This window comes from Pseudoliparis swirei, chromosome 18, assembly GCF_029220125.1.
Source record: "Pseudoliparis swirei isolate HS2019 ecotype Mariana Trench chromosome 18, NWPU_hadal_v1, whole genome shotgun sequence".
Classification (NCBI taxonomy): domain Eukaryota; kingdom Metazoa; phylum Chordata; class Actinopteri; order Perciformes; family Liparidae; genus Pseudoliparis; species Pseudoliparis swirei.
The window spans coordinates 20,906,841-20,922,625 of NC_079405.1; the positions used below are offsets into that span (position 1 = coordinate 20,906,841).

The 15,785-nt window shown below is 40.7% G+C and overlaps 1 protein-coding gene across 4 annotated transcripts in view; it reads left to right on the forward strand.

Moving 5' to 3' along the window:
- LOC130208980 (copine-9-like) overlaps nt 1-15,785 on the forward strand; it is a 154,047-nt gene that overhangs the window by 31,840 nt on the left and 106,422 nt on the right. For all 4 annotated transcript variants that reach the window (XM_056438456.1, XM_056438454.1, XM_056438453.1 and 1 more), the window contains exons 3-4: nt 311-357; nt 9,955-10,058. In XM_056438456.1, coding sequence (XP_056294431.1) covers nt 311-357; nt 9,955-10,058 — 151 coding nt within the window. The remainder of the gene's footprint in view (nt 1-310; nt 358-9,954; nt 10,059-15,785) is intronic.

The window sequence follows — 15,785 nt, forward strand, 5'->3', positions numbered from 1 at the left end:
CTCATTTAAAAAACTAATAATTACTGACAGATTCTGTAAAGTACATAACATTCTGATCTCCTCTCATGATTGACTTGAGCTGAGACCAACAGTCACGCGATAAATCTGTGGAATGTTGACTGCACTGCAGGCTGCTGAACACAATGCATTATGGGGAGCTATAAGGACACAACAGACCAACTTTGCTTTAAATTTAAATTCTTCCAACCAGAATTCAGTAGCTGTGCTGCAGCTGTGATTACCTGCCTTCACGGTGCCTTGAGATTTAAAAAGTGTGTCGCTAAACCGATTCTTTGCTTTATCTTCTCAGTGGTGGTGTTGTACTTGCAAGGCCTGGGGACCAAGGAGTGGAGAGAGGTGAGTGGGATGTCTCTTAAATCCTGCAGTGCATATGAAACATTTAGTATTGCTTTCAAATGCAGAATTCGTGGATTCATTTGTCAGTGTATAAAGATTACAGGGATAACTGGGCTGATTACAAAGTGTGTGCTTTGAGTAAAGATCAGCTGGCAACTGACAAAAAGAAAAAGGGTCCTGACAGCCTTCTGGAAATGAGAGAAATACTTTGATAGCCTTTACTAGAAACGTTATGTTACTAAAGTATTAGAGTTCACTAATAGTTGAATCTGAGAAGTTTCTTTCTAAGACCTGTAAACGATAGCAATGCTTTTTCTTTCTTCGTACGTCAGTGGTCCATTCTTTTAAAAGCGCACAATGTTCTGGTCCGAATTGGCTTTGACTAACGATGTTAGCGGTCAATTGTCGTTACTAGAAAGACAATCGGAATGGGCAATACTGGCAGGTCAGAAATCGGTTATGTCCGAGAACATTTTTGATAATACCACCAAGTTTAAACATGTGGAGGGCGGCTTACAATTCTGAGTGACTCTACCGGCCTGGTTCTTTTATCACTTTGATTTTGTCTCATGTGTAGCCACCGAGAGACACGACCCAAAGGCCGACAACGTTGCAGAGAAACTTCAATCTTCTTAACTAGAGAAATCATACAAAATAACAGGTCTCCACCGCGTGATCACCAGGGATCTAAACGAACCAACACTGAGGAATGAGACAAACAGGGTTTAAATAGACGGGGAAGGTGCAAGTGATTAGACACAGGTGGAAACAATCAGGGACAGGGCAGACAATCACAGGGACAGGAAGTGCAGGGACACCAGAGACGGGGACTTCAAAATAAAACAGAACACAAGACACACAAACTCCAGGTTCCTGACAGATTTACATTACATTTCATTTCATTTCTTCTACCTGCCTGGTGCAAAATGTACGATTATACTGCAGATCTTATAGTTTAAAGACACTTCGTTATTCAGTCAGATCTTCAATTTAAATAATTTCAAGCTTACAGTCTACAATCAGCTGCTGTTAAATATTGTTTTAACTAGCAGAATGCTGCATTTACCAGATGTCTATGAAGACAAACTCCACCCTGGTGATGGTTAGAATCTGAAGTTGAAGAATTCTAGGTCACACTTTATAACAAATTCACGCTATTTAGCATTAGTTAAGGATGAGTAAACACTTAATTTATCATTTAAAAAGCATTTTTCCAACACTATCACTCATTAGGATGCAATTCATAACCACAGTTATAAATGTTTTATTCTTGATTCATGCTTTTCATGAGTGGGTTTACATACTTTATAAATGATGTATTCCCCATTTGTAAATTAAGTAATATATATATATATATATATATATATATACACCCATTATTAAGGACATATAGATGATTAACATGTGCTTTATAGACAGGCTTAATACTGCAATTCATCATTAAATCAGGTACTTACAAGTCGTTAGTTCAGTATTTTGTGTGACCTCATCTAAAGTGAGGACCATCTATGTCTTAATAAGTATTTTTGAATGACATTGAAAGTCCAGCAGTGCCTCAAAGTTAACAAAAGTCTGAGTTATCTTTTCAACAGAAAAAATCATTTAGTCATTCTCAGCCCATTAGAGCTAAAAATAGAATGGCCCATGCTTTCCTCCACTAAGGCCACAACTAAAAGTGTCTTTAAGCAGGCGTGAAGCGTAATATCCTGTGACGGTCCTGCTGATCAGAGTTTTATAGCAAACAGAATGTAATAAAATCTAAGCCCCTCTGTGAAGCCTCCGAAGCCGGAGATAGGAATTCATAAATTGGAAAAAGCATGCGAAACGCTTCGAGAGGTCGGCCAACACCACTAAGGCTGTACGAGCATAAAGAAAACCTGTCCTCTCTGCCTCGGCCTCATGTCTTGCAGTCATTTGTGCTATCGGAGAAAATCAGTGTCACCTCAGCGGGGAACCAAACACATACACAGATCTCAGTGAGCCTCAATCAGTCTCACAGGGGGAGGAGGCTTTCAGCAGAGCGGCATACACACACACACACACACACACACACACACACACACACACTGTAAAGCGGCGGTCAATGTGCCCATGGAAAACTATGGATCAGTTTGCAGGTGTATATGATCATCTGACCGGCAAAGTGTGAAAGTGAGACGCGGAGCAGGTAGAGATGCAGCAGAGCAGTCCAAAAATCTACCAAAAAAACAGCCCCATAACATATGTGAAACACATGCGTCTTCTTTACATCATAAGTAACCCGTTGCTGTGTTAGCCGGAATTTTCCCGCGACAGCACGTCAGCCAGGAGCAGGCGGGGTAGTGGCGTAGTCGTCTGTCTTCGCCGGGTTCACTTAGCTTCCATCTCGGCCCGACAGGTCCAACTAGGTGATCGCCCCGTGGCGCCTATTGTCTCCACAAATGAAATATAATGCCCCACGCTTCCTTTTCCGATGTTGATGAGTGTACTCTGTCGTTTGCCATCACTGCTCCAGTTAATATGACTAAAAAGACAACAAGTTCAGACAGAAATCACACTTCCATAGTCATCACCGAAAATGATCGTGACTGTTGAGTTTTTCGACTGTTAATCTTTCTGTTTAGCTTTCCTAAAATGTAAAAAATATATATTAAAAGAAAAGTGCTGCTTTTGAAACAACATGACATTTTTGTCAAATATGACCAAAGTTTATTTTCTGTTTCAAGATGAACAAGTGATGATTTAGAGAACCTGATTTCCTCTGAGTGCTTATCTCTGCTCAAGATGATATTGAATACAATTCTATAACACATGATAAACTATAAGAACCCATTAATCATCCTTCATTATACCTAATTTGTGCTGATCTTTTAGTTCCAGTTCCAGGTTTTACTCCTTATCACTCTTTTGGACTGGTTCTCGGGGTTAACTATTTTCAGGTTGACTGATTGACTGAAAGAAGTTTCTGTTGTGCCCGTAGAGACAGGACATCTTCTTTTTGATAACTACAGAGCGAGTCACTGGGAAAGATTTGAGGTTGCTTGGAGCGATAGAGCAGTAATCCTTTCACAGATTTAGAAACTGTGCAGGATAAACTGTCAAGCAGAGACATCGCAGTTGGAAAATATCATAAAACGCCTCTCACTCCTGTGAAAAGATCAACGTTTATCTGAGAGCATCCACAACTTTTTTTCCCCTCGCCACCTTCCCATCTCAGCAGCGGGCCAGATCTCTTTTCTCCTCTTGCAGTCGAATTTCCGGGGCGTTTAGCTGTCGATTACAGTAGTGTAGCCTATGTATTTTCCAGTGCCTTTTTATTTTTAGAAATCCGAGCTGATTGAAGAGCACAGTCGTCTTCGGGCCTGGGTTTGCCAGTTTGGCGTGCAGCCGCAGTTGGAGATCTTCCAGAAGGTTCCAGGTGCCATTCAGCGGCCCACTTCCTCCTCTTACCGTCTCCGCGGACGTTAGCGTATCGCTGCTCGCCAACGAGGGAAAAGGAAGCCGCCGTCCTCCCCGTGTCACGCATATTGTTGACAGCTTGTCGCGCGTGGGCCGCATGAACACATGGCCAGATTTGGCTCGAGGCACTTTTTGATGCAATTAGCAGAAATCTAATTCTCACACTAACGCGGATCGAATTTTTTTTAAAGTACTTCTCTGCCAAAAAACCAAGACTAAGACCAAACAAAAGGAAAAGCTGTCTAAAACAGCTAATTAAAAGATACTTCTTGTCTCAGTGTGTGTGTGTGACAACACATATTCCATTTCATGAAACAAATCGTCTTCTTTACCTCTCGTTTTTGTTAGCGTTGGGCTTGTTATCCCAAAAACTGAATATAGCACTTCTTTTTTCATTTTAGAAATAATTTGTCCAAAACTTAGGCCATTTAAAACTTTTCTCCCTCTAAAAAATCAGGATCAGTCAGTATCTTTTTGCTGTGTTGATGTTCACTGGCCATCTCTTCATGTTAAGAGATAATACACTTTGTAGCCTTTTAATATTTTTACCCTGTAGAGGTGGTTTGTGTTTTGTGCATATCCACTGATTATCAGGAAATAAAATAGAGCGATGGAAGCTACCGATCTTTCTCTGATTGTAGTTTCACATCATTGCAGTTTGTATTAGACAGTTGGTTCGTCCTCATTATACAATTGCAGATTGCAACATGGTACAGTGACGATGAGGAGTCCTACCAGGAGTGTTAAGTTCGTTTCTGGATGCCTGACTCGTTGGGACAAACTAAAACTCCCTCTCCTCCTTGTCCGTCTCTCTGTCCTCATTCTGTCCGTCTACTATCCCCTTGACTTTGGAGACACTTCATTACAGATGCTGCAGGCTCAAATGGAGAGGAAGGCTGCCCCCGTTGCCATGGCGCTACCGTGTTGCTGGGAGGCGTGCACACACACACACACACACACACATCCAGCATTTAATTGACTGTCGTGCGCCGCAACCCCCCCGCTTTACTCATCAGCCACAGCAAGAAAGGGTCCTCTACATTGTTGCGTCATGCTTTTGATTGAACGTGATGCAACTCTGCAGCGTTCGAGGACAAGAGGGAAACGTCCACCAGCACTCATTACTTTTTGTTCATTACATTGCAGCAGTGTGGTGTTCGTTGCTCATCGTGTGATCCAGGTACTTACATTCATATTTGATTCAACATACTTTATTCAGCCCTCAAGGGGCAATTTAAATCAAGTGAGCGAGCCCGCGGCGATACGCACACAAAAAAGGGAAAAAGTCATCTGAGAAATACAAATGTGACAAATGTGTTAAAAGACACACACAAGGATTAGTACGAGGGGTGAGGGGAAAAAATCGATACAGCATGGTATAGCGATTTATTGCTTCGCAATATTGTATCGATACACAAAAAGCAAATTTCAATCTTTTCTATATATATATTTTGTATATTTAAACTGTTAATATTTCAATTAGGGCTGTCGGGATTAACGGATTTGGCCATAACTGTCGTTATATAGGTCACGGTTGAACTATTTTAAGAATTGAAGAAGCTTTGATATTGCTTTACTGAGATACACTTCTTGTTTGTGTAGTGAAATCTTGTCTCGCTAGAGTCTCGTAACACGTGTGGGTGTTCGTGGGTTTGTTTTGAGAGACGTGATGTTAATTTAGTAAATCATGGTTAGAGTCAAAGAAACCATAAAGCAGGGTATGCGTTAGGGCGGGGGCTACTGCGATTAATAATGTCACGTTCCTTCATCGGTTGCAAAAAAATCAAAGATAGAGACGGTAAAATCGGCAAACTTGAGGCCTCTAAACATCGGTCCACACACAGTGACGTCACAATGACCACGGCAACTTCTGATATCCAGTCTGGGCTTGACCCACCGTACCCATAGAGCCTAGTAGAGGGCGGGCCCCTGTCTGAGTTAGAACTAGGGCTACCATATTAAAACCCCAGTTCTATAACCACAACCCTCAACGTTGTCTACTTTGTGGAGCACACACACACACACACATACACACAGTTTGTGGTCACGTTGCTGGCTAGCTGCAGCTAAAGTCTATAAGCAAACCAAGCTGAGATGTACTTGTTGTTACTAATAGGTCCTCCTCACAGTAGCCATTCTGACATGTCAATGCAGGGTAAACACAGGTGTTATCAATAACATCAATATTGGCCTTGATCCATTCAGGGATGCATTGTCACAAAGTTGCAGGAAAAATAGCAACAGATGAAAACACTCTGCCGATGAGGAGACTTTAACCTTCCTCGAATGAATATGAAACAAATAGTAAGAAAATAACAGTGTTTTTCCATTTAATAACAATGTACTACAGCTGCCTTCTGCTTGAACTTTCAGAGCACAGGAGAAGTTTTGTTTGCTTCGTGTTTGTGAACTCCGAGGAAGCACTTTAAGTAGATATTTAAGTGGTTGTCAAGGCGAAGTTCAGATAGGACCCAGACGCCCGACGCCAGACAGACGGGATGCATTTAAATCAAGATGAGCTTTAATAACAAATTCTGGTTCCAAAAAGCTCAGCATTCAATCCCTAAGGCAGGAAGTAAAACAAAACGAGACAAGAGGAGAGGACTGTCAAACCAATACAGGAGACAAACTCCAACGACGACACTGGGATCATGACAATGAGTTGTTTTACCAGCGAGCTGGCATGGATGATGCATCTTAATATGTTTCTATGTTTCAAAAGAGGCCAAAAGAAATAGCGCAGGACACGGTGATGTTATTCTTACACCAAAATTAACACAATCTTCATGCATTTTCCAACAGCACCCCTCCCCCCCCCCCACCATACACACACACACATGTAGGTAGGTGCTGTATATACAGGAGTATGTACTATATGCATTCTTCCTTGCACCAGTTGAAATTGGTTCCGTCACGAATTCCCCACCTTCCTAGTTAAATTCATCCTGCTTACATGTTTCATTAACTCTCCGGTCATTCCAGATCCTGTCAGCCTCACCTGATTGTCCCTCATTCCCTGCACCTGGTCCTCACGCCCTTCTCACCTGCAGCCCATCCCCTCATTAGTCCCTCATTCCCTTCACCTGGTCCTCACGCCCTTCTCACCTGCAGCCCATCCCCTCATTAGTCCCTCACTATTTAGCTCCCTCACTTCCACTTGTCCTCTGCCAGATTGTCTTGTGTGTCACCGCCAAACCTTCCAGCGTTATTAGAGTTTCTTCCTGATCTGCCTGTTACGACCCTGTTTGCCTGTTTATCCGACTCAAGATTTTGCCTGCCCCTTTTTGGATTTGTTGCCCTGTTGGACTGACTACCTGGTTTTGACCCTGCCTGAAACACACAGTAAACTGCCTCCTCCTGCATTCCGGTGTTTGTCGTGCTTTTGGGTTCCAGTACCTATAACCCTTACAGGTTCACCATTTTCTCCTTGATAAAACAGAAATGCTTTTATTGCCTCACACCAATATCATGCATTTTTTGCTTGTGGATTTCATTTTTTGTCCCTTGTGATTTCCCCGTTCTCGGATTGTTTTCTCTTTGTCTCAAAGAAACAAAAACAAAAATAGTGACAGCTTTTTAGAACCCTTTAAAAAACAAAAAAACTCTTTGCAGGTATTGCTGCTTTTTATTTATTTACTGGCAGCAGGCAGAATAAGCTTGCAGTGTGATGCAACAGTGAGCCAAGTGGTCCCCCCCATCCCACCCCCCCCATTGTGAGTTACAGTTACCAAGGGAATGGGAAACAAAGGGCTCTGTCGTGCTGCAGGTGTGACCGCTGCATGGCCGTCTTGGCAGCTGTCAGCAGTGGCAGGAAGTCTTTGAGTTTCTCACGACTGAAACCGCCCGCTCCGCCTCGATCCAGAACCGCTCCACTGTACAGGGAGGATGCTGTTTCTCTGGGTCTGTGCAGTGTGGTATATGGCTGTGTGCTCCTCTTTCCACTTTACGTTCGATGGATAGCTTTATGATATTGGAGATATTTACCTGGATAATAGTTGACTTTAAAATGCTCCTCGAGCAATACGCTTACAAATGGGATTTATCTGTCCCTCACGCTGAAGGAGAAACGAGTATTTCCCATGTTGTAACCTTTTGAAAGCGACAGTAACGACCTCTGCCAAATGAATATTTAATATTTCATGTAAGACAAGATCTATGGACCGCACACATCTAGAACTCCCATGAGTCAACCCTCACAAATGACAGACTTAATTGATCATTTGTTTTGTAAAAAACAACCATGTCTCTTAGAAATGATTCTGTTCATACACAACTACTAAGCAAAAGGTAAACAGATTTTGAAACTAAAAACTTAATGTTGGTTGAATTATGGCTTTTATCAACATAATTATACAATGTTTTGAAAAAAAGGACCTGGCAAGTTTGGAAATGCGAAGAACTTGGGTCATGGTCTAATGCAGAAGAAGTCTGAATGAGTCGACTCGTTTGCGTTGATAACATTTAATTGAAGATTAATTTTATCCTAATCCTAACTTTCATAAAAGTGCCTTTGTTGCCTAAACCCAATAACCACACACATAACCCAGACAGGGAACATAAGACAGGGTTAGTAAAAACATAAAACATCGGCAGTAGAAAGAAAAGGCACGGTCTGTTTCAGAGCCTCCAGCATCACCGTCATGCCTGATAGTCTCTGCTGATTGGCTAGCATTCCGTAAAGCCGATCAGGTAATGACCACACACTGTGGGATGGATTGCAAACACAGATGTGATCATTTGAATCTGTATAATTCACAGCTGCCTTGCCTCGTTCACTCAGACCATTATGAATCATGGATCACAGATCCGATCAGTCGGAGCAAATACAACTTTTAGAGATCTCCGTTCACATCTTTTTTGCCGCCGATATTACCGGTAATAGCCGATCACAGATAATCCATATTAACAGATAGTGAGCCCTTTGTTGTTTTATTATAGCAACTGGTCTACAAGGATCCAGACTTTTCTTCTTTTTTGTCACCGTCCTAAAAATAATTTCACCCACTCTGAAGTCTGTAAACCATCTAAATGTTGTCCTTTTATTTCGTTCGTCATTCTTACTGCGTTTTTATTATTCTAAAGGCACACAATGTCAAATGACAAAGAACATTTTTATTTTTATGGATTCAAACTAATCTTGTCAGTTGTTTCAGATATGTATTATAAGATGCTTCGAGCTTGTGACAACAGCTCATAATTCACACAATTCTCTTAATATTTATTTTATATTCCTGGGAAAACATATTTCTAATAACTGTACTGGTACAATCTAAACTCATACCTCTGACGGCTTCAGTAGCCGCTGACGTTAGGACCTCTGATCGAAGGGAACCCTTAGAGACTAAAACCTGATGATGGAGAAGATGACAGAGGGGGGCAGGACCAGAGGAGGCTATGGGGGGGTTATAGGAACCTGTCAAATCGATAGCTCATCACTGTCACCTACCAGAGAGCTTGATGGGATTGTCTTGAGAGTCACATCGCTCACCTGAAGTCTTATATCTGCCAAAAAGGTGCCTTAAATCAGCAGCGTAGGAGCATTTAGGATAAATAAATGACCAGGAAGTCACGTGAACCGTGGCTTAAATACACAGTTTAACCATCATAGTGTAAAATAGTGTTGTCTTAAATATTGCATTCTCTCTCCTGACAAGCAGGTGGGCCTCCTCTGGTTGTATAGAAGTCAATAGGGAAAATGACTACTTATCTCTTGATTTATTACCACAGTATGAGTGTGTAATTGCACAGCGATCACCAGGAGAGTCCACGATGTGAGGGTGGTTCATGTATTCATCACAGTGTTACAGGTTACTGCTCACCCTGCATTTCATAAAATGTATCGAGCTTTCAAAACCAGAGAAAACCAAGTCATTGACATTTAGAGTAAAAAAAAGAAAAGAAGATTAATGTGACTTGGTCATTTCTATCCAAGTAAGTTTGAGCAAAAAACTTAATCATGTTTAGACTTCTTTTCAGTCACATTCTCTCAGACATGTTCTGTTTGTCTGTCTTTTGAGAACTTAAAAAGCTACAGAAGAAGCACCAAACCAGTGGGAGTTACCCACCTGCTGTGTTTAATGTCCCCTCTCACTTAATGTACAGATTGATCGATATGATGTTGACTTTCTCCTCCTCTCTTCTCTCTTCTCTTTCCACCAGTTCGGTCGGACAGAAGTGATCGATAACACGCTGAACCCCGACTTCGTGAGGAAGTTTGTCCTTGATTTCTTCTTTGAGGAGAAGCAGAACCTTCGCTATGATGTGTAAGTGGGAACACCGCCTTTGTTATACCAGGGAATGACTTCAATCAAGCCTTATCTGGCTTATTATTTTGGGCCTGTTGACTCATACCCACTAGGTCTGGAAGCCTCCAGTCAAAGGGCTGATTACCATAACAAGCTGTTTGACTGGATGGCGATCTTCAAATTGTTAGATAGTAAACGAGTATCAAACGCTGTTGTGAATGTCTTTATCTCTTTGGGTTTGTATTGGTTGGCGACTGGGTCAGTGGTTAGCAGGTCCGTCTTTGAATCAGGGGGTTGGAGGTTCGATTTCGCCCTAGTCGATGTGTCCTTGAGCAAGACACTTAACCCCAAGTTGCTCCCTGTAGCTGTGTCTACAGTGTATGAATGTAACATGATTGTAAGTCGCTTTGGATAAAAGCGTCAGCTAAATGACATGTAATGTAATGTCATATTGGAGAACCATAAACTACAGTCAATATTGTAAAACCATATCCTAAAAATCATAAAAACTGCTCCATTTAAACGTTTCAGGTTTACATTAAAGAGATAGATTTCAGCTATTTACTTATTGCAGATTTTCTCGCATGGACATTTATTTTAGTACTAGGTAGCTTTTCTGGGGGAGGATAGGTGGTTCGATTCCCGGCTCAGTTAGTCCATGTTAACATTTCACCCCAAATTGCTCCAGTAGCTGTGCCTACAGTGTATGAATGTTACTTAGAGTTTTGGAGGGCAGGTGTAACTCTGCCATCGGTGTATGAATATGGCTGAATGATGACAGGTAGTGCTGAAGCGCTTTGAGTAGTCAGAAGACGGGAGAAGCGCTGTACAAATACAGTCCGTCCTAAAGCTTTGGTCTCCACCTTTAATATAGAAATGTCATCTGTCAGAGCTCCATTCATTTCAAAGTGGTTTTGTTTGGTTCGAAGCCTAAAATTCTAAAAAGTATTATGAAGTGAATTAAAAGGGAAATTTACTTTCTTTGTCTGCAATCGAGCACAATGAGCTCTGCCGTCTGAATAGCTGCATTGATTCTCTGTCGTTTCTACATGAGTAACTTTTAATGTGAAGTCACTAACAGGAGGCAGACAGGAGGGGGAAACTCAAACTTTTGCCTCCTCTATTCTTCCCTGGAGGGGATCGAAGTCCCAACATGGGCTTCAGAGGAGAGACCCAGTATGGGGTCGGTACTGGAAGAGGCCAAAGAGCCTATCACTTCCCTCCGATTGATCAGAGCTGCGCCTCACCTCTCCGAGCACCTCTCTATGGTCAATAACTGTCAACAACACTTGGCCACGGCATTGATCGGGTCAATCCAGATGCTCAGCCAATAACAAGAGAAGCTTTGATATGTAAGAACTTCAAATGTCGATTAGTTATCGACACATTTACATTTGTTTCCAGTGTAGATGGCGATGTTATTACCGGTTAATAAGCAGCAATGTAAACAAAATTTAAAAATCAATAACTACTTTGGTTTTCTGACTCTTTCTTGTAAAAGATTAAATTCGAAGATGGCCAATATAGCACATATATATATATATATATCAACAATCTTTTTTTAAGTACAACCAAACTCATTAAAAAAATAAAAAAAAATTACAAGGTGACCAAACACCACACCAGATTCTGTTATCTAACTATTTGTATACTTTATTATTTATTTTTCTAAATAATATTCAGTTACTTCTCTGAATATTAACCAGTTACTTCCCTATACCGTTTACTATCCTATATATTTGTCAGTTACTTTCCTAAATATGTATCAGTGATGTTTTTAACCACTCTTCACGTGGGCATGAATCCTATGCACTTCTAAAATGTTAAAATACACAAAGCTGGTTTGCCTGTTGCTTCTGTTATTTCCTTCCTTCAAAACAGTTGTCAAGAACATTAGGAGCCAATGCCAGCAGTTGCGTTTCCATTAACCATTTGAAATGCAATATCTGGGGATATTTGCGCTATAATCCGAGCTAATCCCCCACTCTGACTGCTTAAAGTCAAGATAAAGTCAAGTTTAATGCTATTGGGGGATTTTTGTTTAGCAGCAGCAATAATAGTCTTTTACAAATTTAAATTGGCCTCCCTCACCCCTGTAATACTGATCATGTGTGTCCCACTGCATTACAGACTCGAGGATAACTAAATCAAATAGTGACTTGTTGACTTTTTTTACATTTAAGGAATGTATGTCTTCTATGATAAATGTGATAAAAACCATATGTCCAATTATAATGTACTTGGGGGAAAAAATCCTAATATTAAGAAATTCAACTCCATGAAGTTTGTTTGGTCTGACTTATTGATTTGATATCCTGTAAATGAACATTGCACTTGGAGAATTAGACTGAAATTGACCTGATGTGATCAGCTAGAGATCCGACAGTCAATTGCACACCGGTGTAACAACGTGAAGTAAACCTTTGGCTGACTTTAGACACCAGACAACAAACTCATTAAATCGTACCTGCTATCAAGGTAATCATGGAAGTTAGCATTAACCAGCAACAGCCGACACGTTCCCATCGTCATAACGGACGAAAGTGACGGTCGGTACCAGCTAAAAATGAGAAGCCGCTCCCTGACGGTTTATACACTACTGTTCTTTGCCGGTAAAAAGAGGGACAGGGACAGAGGGCTGGTTCTTAAAATCCATGTATTTGCCAACTTTTTTTTCATTCTTTCACACAATTTACTTTCCACTCTCGTGTATCCTGCAGTGAAGGAGAGCAGCGCTGAGTTCAATAAAGCCATGATCTCATTTTCATCAGATATATTACTCATTCAGTGAACCATAAAAAAAAGCCTGTATTACCCTGAGGATATCTCCCCATGAAACCGTATATTGACTTTTATGTCATTATTTTGTTTAAATCCAAGCAGTTTAGGGAAGACAGAGAGTATTGAGTGGTGACTGGACCCACCCACACATTGTTGGTTTTGGCCTTTTTATTGGATTTGTTGGCAATAAGGAAAATAAATAGAATATAATAATATTAATAATAATATTAATAATGATAATAATAATAATATAATAATGCCAGCCTCATTGTTTCATGGAATACATTGAGATTGCCTGGTACATTTTAATGGACAGACGCCTGTTAAATCTGCACAATGTTTTCCTGTCAATTTTAACTTCGGTGAACTTTGATATACAAATGTATTAACGCGCTAGATATAGTAGTTATTAACCAATGGTTCTGTATGTAGTTCCTATGTTACCGAGCCTCACTTGCCGGTGTCGGCCTTTAGGGTGTCCGAGTGATATTAGAAATCTGAGATGTCACGAGAAACCGGTACTTTGTTAACAAGTCAATCCCAAGATGCTGAAAAGGTGATGGATCTCGTTCTTCTACAGTAGCTAACGAAGGGTTCAGGGCTGGAGACCAAAGCTTAGTTCATACTCGCCGCAAGTGAAGACGGCGCGAGGCCTGCAGGCAGGAAATGATGCAACATCTGTATTTTTGTAACTTGGTGTGCGCGATCAGAGCTTTTCAGACGTAAATGTCACAACTTGCTCACTTGTGAAAAGACTATTTACATGTCTCGAGATTATACGAAGGAGGCCAGTTAGTTTTTAGATGCTTTCGTAGATGTAGATATAAAAAAATCTATATTGAAGTAGATATTTTGCAGCTAAATTAAATTGGTTAGAGAATATTCAACCATTGTTTCTCTATAATACATGTTATACTCAATTTGTACAGGGCTTGTTCAAAGACAACAGTAGTTCATGAATATGAGATATAAGTCAGTGTCGGTTTATTGCATTTTGCTTGTTAGGTTCGTTGTCTTCTTGCTTCTTCACAGTTAATTAAATTTGAACGCCCCTTCGTAAGGCCACGCCTTGAGCGTAAATGCCTTTACTTTTACTTTATCTGTTACTATCGTAGATTGTTTGCTGCAGTGAGACAAAGTTAACTTGTAGCGTGACAAGACTGTAAATAGTCATTTCAAATAAGGCTGCAGTATTCCCAGAGACATTCAAATTGAATTAGGAGAAAAATAATGAGCTTGAAATTAAATCTGAAAATCAATTGTTCTTAACTGCCTGCGTAAGAGTCAATCTAGTCAATACTTAAGTGGAAGCTTTTCACAGCATTGAGGGTCGAGCTTGAAGCTTCCTCCTCTGGGATCCGTCTTAATCTTCTGACAAAGTAAATCATTAATGCTGAATTATTAAGTAGTACATACACAATGGCAACACACACATACACACTCTCTAAAGGGTTGTGCATAATTGGTTTTGGAAGTTATTAAATGTGCTTCCTGAACACGGAGGCAAATCTTTTGTTACTGTTGTGGTGCAGAACTCTGACTTTATATTCTGGGTTTTCACTTCAGTGAGGAGGTATAGATTCCATCCTTTAAATCAATTGTTTACTGGTGCTAACCTTTACTTTTTATTATTGCTTATGCACATTTTGGAGAAAACATTGATTTAAGTAATGAATATTTCCACTGACTTACGAATAGAGTTCCACAAAGTGCTGACCGGGTTTGAAAGTTGTCTGGAACGATTTGTACCAAATCTTGAGAATGGATTCTCAATTAATCATTTCAAGCTTATAAAATCCCAAACATATTTTCCCTTGATAAAAGCTTTTTCAACGAATTTACGCGCATATGGAGCAGAACAGATACATCGTAAGTAAATAAATCAGAATACAAATGTCACTTAACGTGGTTCTTGTTGCTTCTTGGCCTTCAGCTAAATTATTTAAAAAATTATTTTTACAAAGTAGATACGAATTTACACTTAAACAAAGCCCAAGGCACTGCATCAGTGAGAGGTACCGCCTAAAATGCGCCCAATCTTACATTCACAAAATTTAGTCTGATGAATTATTCAGTGTCTCTTTTAGGATGTGCATATGTTACACGTTAGCTTTACAGCAGCAAATACAGGTGGAGAGATACAGGTGGTGTAAAGCCGAGAAGCGATGAAGGCAACCTGCTCAGTTCATAAACAAAAACAACACAAGTTAATAGTTTACAGGTGAGTAACATTGAGTTGCTCCTATCTCTAAATGATCCAAACATAATATTCCACACGATCAACAATACAGCAACTAAGTTTACAATTCGGCATCATATTTATCGAAAACGATAATGTGAGGGCGGAGGTAAAGAGATCCATGAAACCATCCTTCTACATATAATAATAATAATACATTAATTTTATAAGGCGCCTTTCAAGGCACTCAAGGTCGCCGTACAACATATTTAAAAATGGACACAATTAAAAAGCAGAACAGTTAAAAAGCAAAACAGTTAAAAAGCAGAACAGTCTGCAGCAGAGCAACCAAGAGGGGAACAGGTCAGCCATAGGCCTGCCTGAAAAGGTGAGTTTTGAGGTGAGTTTTGAATAAAGTGATAGAGTCAATGTTTCTGATGTCAGGGGAGAGAGTTCCATAGGCGAGGCGGGGCAGAGCGGCTGAAGGCTCGTGACCCCATGGTGGACAAACGAGCTGGGGGGACAGTCAGGTTGATGGAGGAGGCAGACCTGAGGGACCGGGTGGGGATGTTGATTTGGAGGAGGTGAGACAGGTATGGAGGGGCGAGGTTGTGGATGGCCTTGAATGCATGGAGCAGGATCTTAAAGTCAATGCGGTGTTTGATGGGAAGCCAGTGGAGTTGTTGTAGAACAGGGGTGATGTGACAGATCGAAGGGGTTTTGGTGATAGATACAGAGACACCTTGTTGGTTATATATATATTAGGGCTGTCAGCGTTAACGCGT